Genomic DNA, 14,263 nt, shown 5'->3' with positions numbered 1-14,263 from the left:
TACAAAGCCTATTGAATGCAGCACCTCCCACATCACCCCCCATAGTGCCCCCCATAGTGCCCCCCAACCTTCCATAGTAGACTGCAGTGCCATCCAGCCCTTTGCAGTACCCACCACCCAGCCCCCCATAGTGCCCCCTACAGTGTCCCACTCTGCCCCCAACCAACTAACACCCCCGCAGCACCCTCCAGTCTGCCAAAGTCCCCATTCTCTTAAAGAGACCCACCCCAGCCCCATTCAAGGACTCCATCCCCCGCAGCCTCCTGCCCCCATCTTCTACAGGGCTACAAAGCTTGCTACAGAGTTTCCCATCCCCCCACAGTGACCCCCCCCCACAGTGACCCCCCCACAGTGACCCCCCCCACAGTGACCCCCCCCCCACAGTGACCCCCCCCCACAGTGACCCCCCCCCCACAGTGACCCCCAGCCCCATCCTATATTTTAATACATATATTGCATCCCCATACTTCTATCGTGTTAGTAAACTTTTTGGGGCATGGAAGGTTTGGCCGCATGTGCCGGGCCCCGGGCAGAACCCGTGTTCTGGAGGAAAGTTGGCGGTTGGTGTGGAATTAGCGGCTGCGATAAATTCTGCTACTTACTCTGAACACGGGCGACACGTCTTCTCCGAGACATGGAAGAAGAAATTATAGAAGCATTGGCAGATGGTGTCCTTGTCATCGTGGCCTGCAATGGAGACATTCATGAAGATCACAGAATACACGGCACAGAATACACGGCACAGAATACACGGCACAGAATACACGTCACAGACTCGTCACAGAATACACGGCACAGAATACACGGCACAGAATACACGTCACAGACTCGTCACAGAATACACGTCACAGACTCGTCACAGAATACACGGCACAGAATACACGGCACAGAATACACGGCACAGAATACACGTCACAGAATACACGTCACAGAATACACGGCACAGAATACACGGCACAGACACGTCACAGAATACACGGCACAGACACGTCACAGAATACACGGCACAGACACGTCACAGAATACACGGCACAGAATACACGGCACAGAATACACGTCACAGAATACACGGCACAGAATACACGGCACAGAATACACGGCACAGACACGTCACAGAATACACGGCACAGACACGTCACAGAATACACGGCACAGACACGTCACAGAATACACGGCACAGAATACACGTCACAGAATACACGTCACAGAATACACGGCACAGACACGTCACAGAATACACGGCACAGACACGTCACAGAATACACGGCACAGACACGTCACAGAATACACGGCACAGACACGTCACAGAATACACGGCACAGAGACATCACAGAATACACGGCACAGAATACACGGCACAGACACGTCACAGAATACACGGCACAGAATACACGGCACAGAATACACGGCACAGAGACGTCACAGAATACACGGCACAGACACGTCACAGAATACACGGCACAGAATACACGGCACAGAATACACGGCACAGAGACGTCACAGAATACACGGCACAGAATACACGGCACAGAGACGTCACAGAATACACGGCACAGAATACACGGCACAGAATACACGGCACAGAGACGTCACAGAATACACGGCACAGACACGTCACAGAATACACGGCACAGAATACATGGCACAGAGACGTCACAGAATACACGGCACAGAATACACGGCACAGAATACACAGCACAGACACGTCACAGAATACACGGCACAGAATACACGGCACAGACACGTCACAGAATACACGGCACAGACACGTCACAGAATACACGGCACAGAATACACGGCACAGACACGTCACAGAATACACGGCACAGAATACACGGCACAGAATACACGGCACAGAGACGTCACAGAATACACGGCACAGAATACACTGCGCAGAGACGTCACAGAATACACGGCACAGAGACGTCACAGAATACACGGCACAGAATACACAGCACAGCGACGTCACAGAATACACGGCACAGACACGTCACAGAATACACGGCACAGAATACACGGCACAGCGACGTCACAGAATACACGGCACAGAATACATGGCGCAGAGACGTCACAGAATACACGGCACAGAGACGTCACAGAATACACGGCACAGAATACACGGCACAGAGACGTCACAGAATACACGGCACAGAGACGTCACAGAATACACGGCGCAGAGACGTCACAGAATACACGGCGCAGAATACACGGCACAGAGAGGTCACAGAATACACGGCACAGAATACACGGCACAGAGACGTCACAGAATACACGGCACAGACACGTCACAGAATACACGGCACAGACACGTCACAGAATACACGGCACAGACACGTCACAGAATACACGGCACAGACACGTCACAGAATACACGGCACAGACACGTCACAGAATACACGGCACATAGACGTCACAGAATACACAGCACAGACACGTCACAGAATACACGGCACAGAATACACGGCACAGAATACACTGCACAGAATACACGGCGCAGAGACGTCACAGAATACACAGCACAGACACGTCACAGAATACACGGCACAGACACGTCACAGAATACACAGCACAGACACATCACAGAATACACGGCACAGACACGTCACAGAATACACGGCACAGACGCGTCACAGAATACACGGCACAGACGCGTCACAGAATACACGGCACAGAATACACGGCACAGAATACACAGCACAGACACGTCACAGAATACACGGCACAGAATACACGGCACAGACACGTCACAGAATACACGGCACAGACACGTCACAGAATACACGTCACAGAATACACGGCACAGAATACACGGCACAGAGACGTCACAGAATACACGGCACAGAATACACGTCACAGAATACACGGCACAGAATACACGGCACAGAGACGTCACAGAATACACGGCACAGAATACACGGCACAGAATACACGGCACAGAATACACGGCACAGAGACGTCACAGAATACACGGCACAGACACGTCACAGAATACACGGCACAGAATACATGGCACAGAGACGTCACAGAATACACGGCACAGAATACACGGCACAGAATACACAGCACAGACACGTCACAGAATACACGGCACAGAATACACGGCACAGACACGTCACAGAATACACGGCACAGACACGTCACAGAATACACGGCACAGAATACACGGCACAGACACGTCACAGAATACACGGCACAGAATACACGGCACAGAATACACGGCACAGAGACGTCACAGAATACACGGCACAGAATACACTGCGCAGAGACGTCACAGAATACACGGCACAGAGACGTCACAGAATACACGGCACAGAATACACAGCACAGCGACGTCACAGAATACACGGCACAGACACGTCACAGAATACACGGCACAGAATACACGGCACAGCGACGTCACAGAATACACGGCACAGAATACATGGCGCAGAGACGTCACAGAATACACGGCACAGAGACGTCACAGAATACACGGCACAGAATACACGGCACAGAGACGTCACAGAATACACGGCACAGAGACGTCACAGAATACACGGCGCAGAGACGTCACAGAATACACGGCGCAGAATACACGGCACAGAGAGGTCACAGAATACACGGCACAGAATACACGGCACAGAGACGTCACAGAATACACGGCACAGACACGTCACAGAATACACGGCACAGACACGTCACAGAATACACGGCACAGACACGTCACAGAATACACGGCACAGACACGTCACAGAATACACGGCACAGACACGTCACAGAATACACGGCACATAGACGTCACAGAATACACAGCACAGACACGTCACAGAATACACGGCACAGAATACACGGCACAGAATACACTGCACAGAATACACGGCGCAGAGACGTCACAGAATACACAGCACAGACACGTCACAGAATACACGGCACAGACACGTCACAGAATACACATCACAGAATACACAGCACAGACACATCACAGAATACACGGCACAGACACGTCACAGAATACACGGCACAGACGCGTCACAGAATACACGGCACAGACGCGTCACAGAATACACGGCACAGAATACACGGCACAGAATACACAGCACAGACACGTCACAGAATACACGGCACAGAATACACGGCACAGACACGTCACAGAATACACGGCACAGACACGTCACAGAATACACGGCACAGAATACACGGCACAGAATACACGGCACAGAGACGTCACAGAATACACGGCACAGAATACACGGCACAGAATACACGGCACAGAATACACGGCACAGAGACGTCACAGAATACACGGCACAGAATACACAGCACAGACACGTCACAGAATACACGGCACAGAATACACGGCACAGACACGTCACAGAATACACGGCACAGACACGTCACAGAATACACGTCACAGAATACACGGCACAGAATACACGGCACAGAGACGTCACAGAATACACGGCACAGACACGTCACAGAATACACGGCACAGAATACACGGCACAGAATACACGGCACAGAGACGTCACAGAATACACGGCACAGACACGTCACAGAATACACAGCACAGAATACACGGCACAGAGACGTCACAGAATACACGGCACAGAATACACTGCACAGAGACGTCACAGAATACACGGCGCAGAGACGTCACAGAATACACGGCACAGACACGTCACAGAATACACAGCACAGAATACACGGCACAGAGACGTCACAGAATACACGGCACAGAATACACTGCACAGAGACGTCACAGAATACACGGCGCAGAGACGTCACAGAATACACGGCGCAGAGACGTCACAGAATACACGGCACAGACACGTCACAGAATACACGGCACAGAATACACGGCACAGCGACGTCACAGAATACACGGCACAGAATACATGGCGCAGAGACGTCACAGAATACACGGCACAGAGACGTCACAGAATACACGGCACAGAGACGTCACAGAATACACAGCGCAGAGACGTCACAGAATACACGGCGCAGAGACGTCACAGAATACACGGCGCAGAGACATCACAGAATACACGGCACAGACACGTCACAGAATACACGGCACAGACACGTCACAGAATACACGGCACAGACACGTCACAGAATACACGGCACATAGACGTCACAGAATACACAGCACAGACACGTCACAGAATACACGTCACAGAGACATCACAGAATACACGGCACAGAATACACGGCACAGAATACACTGCACAGAATACACGTCACAGAGATGTCACAGAATACACATCACAGAATACACGGCGCAGAGACGTCACAGAATACACAGCACAGACACGTCACAGAATACACGGCACAGACACGTCACAGAATACACGGCACAGACACGTCACAGAATACACGGCACAGACACGTCACAGAATACACGGCACAGAATACACGGCACAGAATACACTCCACAGAATACACGGCACAGACACGTCACAGAATACACGGCACAGACACGTCACAGAATACACGTCACAGACACGTCACAGAATACACGTCACAGACACGTCACAGAATACACGTCACAGAGACATCACAGAATACACGGCACAGAATACACGGCACAGAATACACTGCACAGAATACACGGCACAGAGACGTCACAGAATACACATCACAGAATACACGGCGCAGAGACATCACAGAATACACGGCGCAGAGATGTCACAGAATACACGTCACAGAATACACGGCACAGAATACACGTCACAGAATACACGGCACAGAATACACATCACAGAATACACGGCACAGAATACACGGCACAGAATACACGTCACAGAATACACGGCACAGAATACACGGCGCAGAGACGTCACAGAATACACGGCACACAGACGATACAATGCTCCTGCCCTGTGTGTGGCGGGTTGCGGTGTCTTCATGGTACCCCACTGCTCTTACACTCTGCATTGTGCCACGCAAATTTTATTATCCATTGTGGTACATCGGGAGCCCATTCCTTATAAAACATGGCAGATAAGAAGAACAGGGGGTGGGGGAGGTTATATTGTGCCAGAATGAAGGAGAATATTCCAGCAAAATATTTTTTTTTGATCTTTTATTGGAAATTGTTTTTTTGCTTCTAGTCTGCATGGTAATCTCTATCATTCTTCTTTGCAGTTGGGCGACGCGTTTCATTGGCCATTTGCAGGAAGATAACTTACACTTGAAGGCCTGGGTCCCATTCCGGCATGTGGTGCACTCCTGGCATGTGAAGTCTTGGCCGCTGTATTGCTTGAAATGCCCCTCAGGGCACCCGCATTCCGTGTCCTTCCCCGGACTGCACCGCGACAACGTGATCTGACCGTATTCTGGAAACAAAATCTCAAATTATTGGACATATTACAGGAAATGAAATACTGGAAAAGAGGCGGCCACCTGGGGTCTTCAGCAGAAGGGGGTACGAAGAGGGCAGGACCTACAGCCAATGAACCAGACATCCTCATCTCCATGATTTCTCCTCATCGCCATAACTCCTCCCCATCGCCATAACTCCTCCCCATCGCCATAACGCTTCCCCCATCGTTATAACTCCTCCCCATCGCCATAACTCCTCCCCATCACCATAACTCCTCCCCATCGCCATAACGCTTCCCCCATCACCATAACTCCTCCCCATCACCATAACGCTTCCCCCATCGCCATAACTCCTCCCCATCACCATAACGCTTCCCCATCACCATAACTCCTCCCCATCACCATAACTCCTCCCCATCACCATAACGCTTCCCCCATTGCCATAACCCCTCCCCATCACCATAACCCCTCCCCATCACCATTACTCCTCCCCATCGTCATAACCCCTCCCCCATCTCCATAACATATAAACATATCCAGCACTACATCCACTTGAACAATCCATGAACGTTGATATTATACATTTAATTATAGATTTGTCTGTATCACTTTTACCCCCCCGCTACAGAAGAGACGACCTGGCTGTACTCACGTGTCAGGCAGGTGGTGCACGACACACAACGCTTGGAATTGTTGGGAATATCTGAGTACGTTCCACTCTCACAAGGGACGCAGTGCGGGGCCTGACCCACTCCGCTGCAGTCCTTGGCCACCCTGTAACCTGGAAGACATAGACAGATATGATCTACCTCTGTGTGGAAGCAGTGGTCTCTCTGCAGAGTTCTGACTCTAGAACTAGAGAGCTAGAACTCTCCAATCCCGGGAGGGGCCTGCAAATAAGGCAGCTTATTAGACCTCTGCAGAAAGCTTGCTGCTTCTACATAAAGAGCAAGACACCTTCTCTGCAGCAGGTGGCAGGTGACACGGGTAGGTGACTTGGGGTTCATTTGGTGGTTGGAGTACATTTGGTGGTTAGGTACCATTTAATGGTTGGGTACATTTGGTGGTGGGGTATATTTGGTGGTTGGGTACATTTGGTGGGTTACATTTGGTGGTTGGGTTAAATTTGCTGGGTACGTTTGGTGGGTTACATTTGGTGGTTGGGTACATTTGGTGGGTTACATTTGGTGGTTGGGTTACATTTGGAGGGTTACATTTGGTGGGTTACATTTGGTTGGTGGGTACCATTTGTTGGTTGGGTACATTTGGTGGGTTACATTTGGTGGTTGGGTTATATTTGGTGGGTTACATTTGGCGGTTGGGTTATATTTGGTGGGTTACATTTGTTGGTTGGGTACATTTGGTGGTTGGGTACATTTGGTAGTTGGGGTACATTTGGTGGTTGGGTACATTTGTTGGTTGGGTACATTTGGTGGGTGGGTTACATTTGGGGGTTGGGTTATATTTGGTAGTTGGGGTACATTTGGTGGTTGGGTACATTTGTTGGTTGGGTACATTTGGTGGGTGGGTTATATTTGGTGGGTGGGTTATATTTGGTGGGTTACATTTGGTGGTTGGGTACATTTGGTGGTTGGGTACCATTTGGTGGTTTGGTTACATTTGGTGGTTGGGTTACATTTGGTGGGCACATTTGGTGGTTGGGTACATTTGGTGGTTGGGTACATTTGGTGGTCGGGGTACATTTGGTGGTTGGGGTACATTTGATGGTTGGGTTACATTTGGTGGTTGGGTTACATTTGGTGGGTACATTTGGTGGTTGGGTTATATCTGATGGGTTACATTTGGTGGTTGGGTTACATTTGGTGGTTGGGTACATTTGGTGGTTGGGGTACATTTGGTGGGGGGTTACATTTGGTGGGGGGTTACATTTGGGGGGTTACATTTGGTGGTTGGGGTACATTTGGTGGTTGGGTTACATTTGGTGGTTGGGGTACATTTGGGGGTTACATTTGGTGGTTGGGTTACATTTGGTGGGTTACATTTGGTGGGTTACATTTGGTGGGTTACATTTGGTGGGTTACATTTGGTGGTTGGGGTACATTTGGTGGTTGGGTTACATTTGGTGGGTTACATTTGGTGGTTGGGGTACATTTGGTGGGATACATTTGGTGGTTGGGTTACATTTGGTGGTTGGGTTACATTTGGGGGGTTACATTTGGTGGTTGGGGTACATTTGGGGGTTACATTTGGTGGTTGAAGTACATTTGGGAGACAAGGAAGGGGCGGAGACAGTAAGGTAATAGATGAGATAGGAATGGGGACGCACCCGTGAGGCATTTGGGGCAGCAGTAGTTTTGTTTCTTGGGTTTGTACTCGTGGTTGCTGCAGGAGGCGGAGACATTCTCCGATCTCTTCTCTCTATGGGAAGACGTGTTGAAGCCGATTGGCTCGCCGTGGATCAGCAGAGCGTTGGGAAGAGGGATAGCGAGGGTCTGATATACATCGGGGAAGACCCCCAGGAAGGACACCTGAAAAAAGAAAATAATATTATAGAACAAATGAGGGTTTTGGGTTCTTTCAGTCATTTTCTTTATTGGTTATAAAATGCAGATTATGAAGATCGATTTATAAAAAAACATTTTCTGCCGAATCATCAGAAACCTTCACACAAACGTCACTTTGTACTGCGATTATTTACTATGATCCTCAGCGCCATCTAGTGGGCAAAATTCCTGAAATAACTCAATCAGGAAAGTTCTGCATTATAACCACTAGATGGCGCCGAGGATCAGACGAGATATCATCAGATTACGTGGAACAGTGGAAGTTTGTGTTGTGGCCGTTCTAATCTCTGTCACATCCGTACAGCAACCGATTATTCTTTTTATAAATTGTTCTCGTGTTGAGCAAAAAAAAAGGTATAAATGGGGAAAGATAAAATGTGGAACACAAATTTCACCCAAGATTCAGAGTTACTCAAATCCATCCAGTTCAGCCACAAAACAATTACAATACGATCCCATAGGCACAAATAATCCAGCATGGGAGTGGAGGTAGAGACATGTGGAAGGTCTGGCAGGGGAGCGGAGGTAGAGACACGTGGAAGATCCAGCATGGGAGCGGAGGTAGAGACACTTGGAAGGTACGGCATGGGAGCGGAGGTAGAGACACGTAGAAGGTCTGGCATGGGAGCGGAGGTAGAGACACGTGGAAGGTACGGCATGGGAGCGGAGGTAGAGACACGTGGAAGGTCTGTCATGGGAGCGGAGGTAGAGACACGTGGAAGGTCTGGCAGGGGAGCGGAGGTAGAGACACGTGGAAGATCCAGCATGGGAGCGGAGGTAGAGACACGTGGAAGGTCTGTCATGGGAGCGGAGGTAGAGACACGTGGAAGGTCCGGCATGGGAGCAGAGGTAGAGACACATGGGAGGTCTGGCATGGGAGCGGAGGTAGAGACACATGGAAGGTCTGGCATGGGAGCGGAGGTAGAGACACGTGGAAGGTCCGGCATGGGAGCGGAGGTAGAGACACATGGAAGGTCCAGCATGGGAGCGGAGGTAGAGACACGTAGAAGGTCTGGCATGGGAGCGGAGGTAGAGACACGTGGAAGGTACGGCATGGGAGCGGAGGTAGAGACACGTGGAAGGTCTGTCATGGGAGCGGAGGTAGAGACACGTGGAAGGTCCGGCATGGGAGCGGAGGTAGAGACACGTGGAAGGTCTGGCAGGGGAGCGGAGGTAGAGACACGTGGAAGATCCAGCATGGGAGCGGAGGTAGAGACACGTGGAAGGTCTGTCATGGGAGCGGAGGTAGAGACACGTGGAAGGTCCGGCATGGGAGCAGAGGTAGAGACACATGGGAGGTCTGGCATGGGAGCGGAGGTAGAGACACATGGAAGGTCCGGCATGGGAGCGGAGGTAGAGACACGTGGAAGGTCCGGCATGGGAGCGGAGGTAGAGACACATGGAAGGTCCAGCATGGGAGCGGAGGTAGAGACACATGGAAGGTCTGGCATGGGAGCGGAGGTAGAGACACATGGAAGGTCTGGCATGAGAGCGGAGGTAGAGACACATGGAAGGTCTGGCATGGGAGCGGAGGTAGAGACACATGGAAGGTCTGGCATGAGAGCGGAGGTAGAGACACATGGAAGGTCCAGCATGGGAGCGGAGGTAGAGACACATGGAAGGTCTGGCATGGGAGCGGAGGTAGAGACACGTGGAAGATCCAGCATGGGAGCGGAGGTAGAGACACGTGGAAGGTCTGTCATGGGAGCGGAGGTAGAGACACGTGGAAGGTCCGGCATGGGAGCGGAGGTAGAGACACATGGAAGGTCTGGCATGAGAGCGGAGGTAGAGACACATGGAAGGTCTGGCATGGGAGCGGAGGTAGAGACACATGGAAGGTCTGGCATGAGAGCGGAGGTAGAGACACATGGAAGGTCCAGCATGGGAGCGGAGGTAGAGACACATGGAAGGTCCGGCATGGGAGCGGAGGTAGAGACACGTGGAAGGTCCGGCATGGGAGCGGAGGTAGAGACACGTGGAAGGTCCGGCATGGGAGCAGAGGCAGAGACACGTGGAAGGTCCAGCATGGGAGCGGAGGTAGAGACACGTGGAAGGTCTGTCATGGGAGCGGAGGTAGAGACACGTGGAAGGTCCGGCATGGGAGCGGAGGTAGAGACACGTGGAAGGTCCGGCATGGGAGCAGAGGTAGAGACACATGGAAGGTCCGGCATGGGAGCGGAGGTAGAGACACATGGAAGGTCTGGCATGGGAGCGGAGGTAGAGACACGTGGAAGATCCAGCATGGGAGCGGAGGTAGAGACACGTGGAAGGTCTGGCATGGGAGCGGAGGTAGAGACACGTGGAAGGTCCAGCATGGGAGCGGAGGTAGAGACACATGGAAGGTCTGGCATGGGAGCGGAGGTAGAGACACGTGGAAGATCCAGCATGGGAGCGGAGGTAGAGACACGTGGAAGGTCTGGCATGGGAGCGGAGGTAGAGACACGTGTAAGGTCCAGCATGGGAGCGGAGGTAGAGACACGTGTTAGGTCTGGCATGGGAGCGGAGGTAGAGACACGTGGAAGGTCTGGCATGGGAGCGGAGGTAGAGACACATGGAAGGTCTGGCGTGGGAGCGGAGGTAGAGACACATGGAAGGTCCACACTTGTGTGGATGGAGATCAGTAGAATATATTGAATGTATAATATTGATGAGAAGTGTAAGGAGCCCATAGACCATAGATGAAATATCAGAGGTCCAAACATCTCACCTTTGAGACAGAGAAAGAAATAGAGGACATGGATTCTCTCTGCTGCACTGCAGATGAATGAAGAGGAACCAGAGGCTTCCTGTTCATTCATAAACGGAAGCATAGTAAACAGTTTCCTATGATCACTTATGAATGGCCACAGGAGTGATCCATACCATTTGTCCAATTCAGAAAAGGAAGGGGCCGGTAAATGACATATATACTGGGCCCTTCCCCCACTCTCCATCTGCCTGTGCACCTGTAGGGAGAAGGAAGGCGGGGCGCTGTGGGCGGAGGAGGGGGAGGGGTCCGGGCACACAGAGGGGAATCAGATGTGGGCAGCCCAGAGAGGGGGATCAGTGCGATGGAAGGGAAGACAATTACAGAACAAAGGACTGTGTCTGTGTCTCTCCCTCCAGCAGCTGAAGGCTGGTGGGAGGGGGAGAAATTGGCTTTCAGCTGCTGGAGGAAGAGACACAGACACAGTGCTTTGTTCTGTAATTGTCCTCCCGTCCCACCATACCGATCCCCGTGTACCCCCCTACAGGAGGCCCTGTCTCTATCCCTGCCCGGCATTGCAGCCCAAGCTTCAGCATGACAGCCATGGAGTCGGCATTCTCCCCATGACAGCCACGGAGCCGGCATTCTCCCCATGACAGCCACGGAGCCGGCATTCTCTACCATGACAGCCACGGAGCCGGCATTCTCCCCATGACAGCCATGGAGCGGCATTCTCTCCCATGACAGCCATAGAGTCGGCATTCTCTCCAATGACAGCCATGGAGCCGGCATTCTCTCCCATGAAGACCACAGAGTCAGCATTCTCTCCCATGACAGCCACAGAGTCGGCATTCTCTCCCATGACAGCCACGGAGTCGGCATTCTCTCCCATGACAGCCACGGAGGCGGCATTCTCTCCCATGACAGCCACGGAGGCGGCATTCTCTCCCATGATGACCACGGAGCTGGAATTCTCTCCCATGACAGCTATGGAGCCGGCATTCTCTCCCATGATGACCACGGAGCTGGAATTCTCTCCCATGACAGCTATGGAGCCGGCATTCTCTCCCATGACAGCCACGGAGTCGGCATTCTCTCCCATGACAGCCACGGAGTCAGCATTCTCTCCCATGACGACCACGGAGTCGGCATTCTCTCCCATGACAGCCACGGAGACGGCATTCTCTCCCATGATGACCACGGAGCCGGAATTCTCTCCCAGGACAGCCACAGAGCCGGCATTCTCTCCCATGACAGCCACGGAGCTGGCATTCTATTCCATGACAGCCACAGAGCCGGCATTCTCTCCCATGACAGCTGCTGACCCGGCATTCTCTTACATGACAGCCGCGGAGCCGGCCTTCTCTCCCATGACGGCCATGGAGCCGGCGTTCTCACCCATGACAGACGCGGAGCCGAAATTCTCTCCCATGACAGCCGTGGAAGTGGCATTCTTCCTTACCATGGCGGCCTTCGTAATCTCCCATGATTGGGTCCCTTGAAGCGCTCGGTCAGCAGGGGGCACCGGCCGGTGTCGGCACGTGACAATAGATGTCCGCCGTTCACCAAACTCGACCTTTACCATTCAATTCCCAAATCTGCGGCTTTCATTAACCCCTTCCCGACCAGCTGAGGTACATTTCCTGCGACAACCGACGTACCTGTATGTGGAAGGAGGATAGCGAGCATGCCCGTGGACTCAATGAAGCAGTGAACAACAGGGCAGGAGGAAGGCAGCCCAGGGCAGGAGGAAGGCAGGGCAGGGCAGGAGGAAGGCAGGGCAGGAGGAAGGCAGAGCAGGACAGGAGGAAGGCAGAGCAGGACAGGAGGAAGGCAGCGCAGGGCAGGAGGAAGGCAACCTAGGGCAGCAGGAAGGCAGAGCAGGGCAGGAGGAAGGGTGCCCAGGGCAGGAGGAAGACAGTGCAGGGCAGGAGGAAGGCAGCCTAGGGCAGGAGGAAGGCAGAGCAGGGCAGGAGGAAGGCAGCCTAGGGCAGCAGGAAGGCAGAGCAGGGCAGGAGGAAGGCAGCCCAGGGCAGGAGGAAGGCAGAGCAGGACAGGAGGAAGGCAGAGCAGGACAGGAGGAAGGCAGAGCAGGACAGGAGAAAGGCAGCCCAGGACAGGAGGAAGGCAGCACAGGGCAGGAGGAAGGCAGCGCAGGGCAGAAGGAAGGGTGCCCAGGGCAGAAGGAAGGGTGCCCAGGGCAGGAGGAAGACAGTGCAGGGCAGGAGGAAGGCAGCCTAGGGCAGGAGGAAGGCAGAGCAGGGCAGGAGGAAGGCAGAGCAGGACAGGAGGAAGGCAGCCCAGAGCAGGAGGAAAGCAGGGCAGGGCAGGAGGAAGGCAGGGCAGGAAGAAGGCAGAGCAGGACAGGAGGAAGGCAGAGCAGGACAGGAGGAAGGCAGCGCAGGGCAGGAGGAAGGCAGCACAGGGCAGGAGGAAGGGAGCCCAGGGCAGGAGGAAGGGAGCCCAGGGCAGGAGTAAGGGTGCCCAGGGCAGGAGTGCAGGGCAGGAGGAAGGCAGAGCAGGGCAGGAGGAAGGCAGCCCAGGGCAGGAGGAAGGCAGAGCAGGGCAGGAGGAAGGCAGAGCAGGACAGGAGGAAGGCAGAGCAGGACAGGAGGAAGGCAGTGCAGGGCAGGAGGAAGGCAGCCCAGGGCAGGAGGAAGGCAGAGCAGGGCAGGAGGAAGGCAGAGCAGGACAGGAGGAAGGCAGAGCAGGACAGGAGGAAGGCAGCCCAGGGCAGGAGGAAGGCAGG

General features: G+C 53.0%; 1 protein-coding gene across 1 annotated transcript in view; it reads right to left on the bottom strand.

Annotated features, from left to right (window-relative positions):
- Window positions 1-14,263, bottom strand: part of LOC143956929 (tumor necrosis factor receptor superfamily member 1A-like) — a 47,050-nt gene that overhangs the window by 15,482 nt on the left and 17,305 nt on the right. Inside the window, exons 2-5 of the mRNA XM_077467098.1 lie at window positions 8,591-8,792; window positions 6,956-7,084; window positions 6,171-6,317; window positions 603-687 (exon numbers count right to left, since the gene is read on the bottom strand). Coding sequence (XP_077323224.1) covers window positions 603-687; window positions 6,171-6,317; window positions 6,956-7,084; window positions 8,591-8,792 — 563 coding nt within the window. The remainder of the gene's footprint in view (window positions 1-602; window positions 688-6,170; window positions 6,318-6,955; window positions 7,085-8,590; window positions 8,793-14,263) is intronic.

The sequence above is a fragment of the Lithobates pipiens genome, unplaced genomic scaffold (genome assembly GCF_037356315.1).
Source record: "Lithobates pipiens isolate NorthernLeopardFrog02 unplaced genomic scaffold, aLitPip1_a1.2 Scaffold_47, whole genome shotgun sequence".
NCBI lineage: Eukaryota > Metazoa > Chordata > Amphibia > Anura > Ranidae > Lithobates > Lithobates pipiens.
The sequence above is the reverse complement of the archived record's forward strand: the minus strand, read 5'-3'. Positions and strand labels throughout refer to the sequence as shown.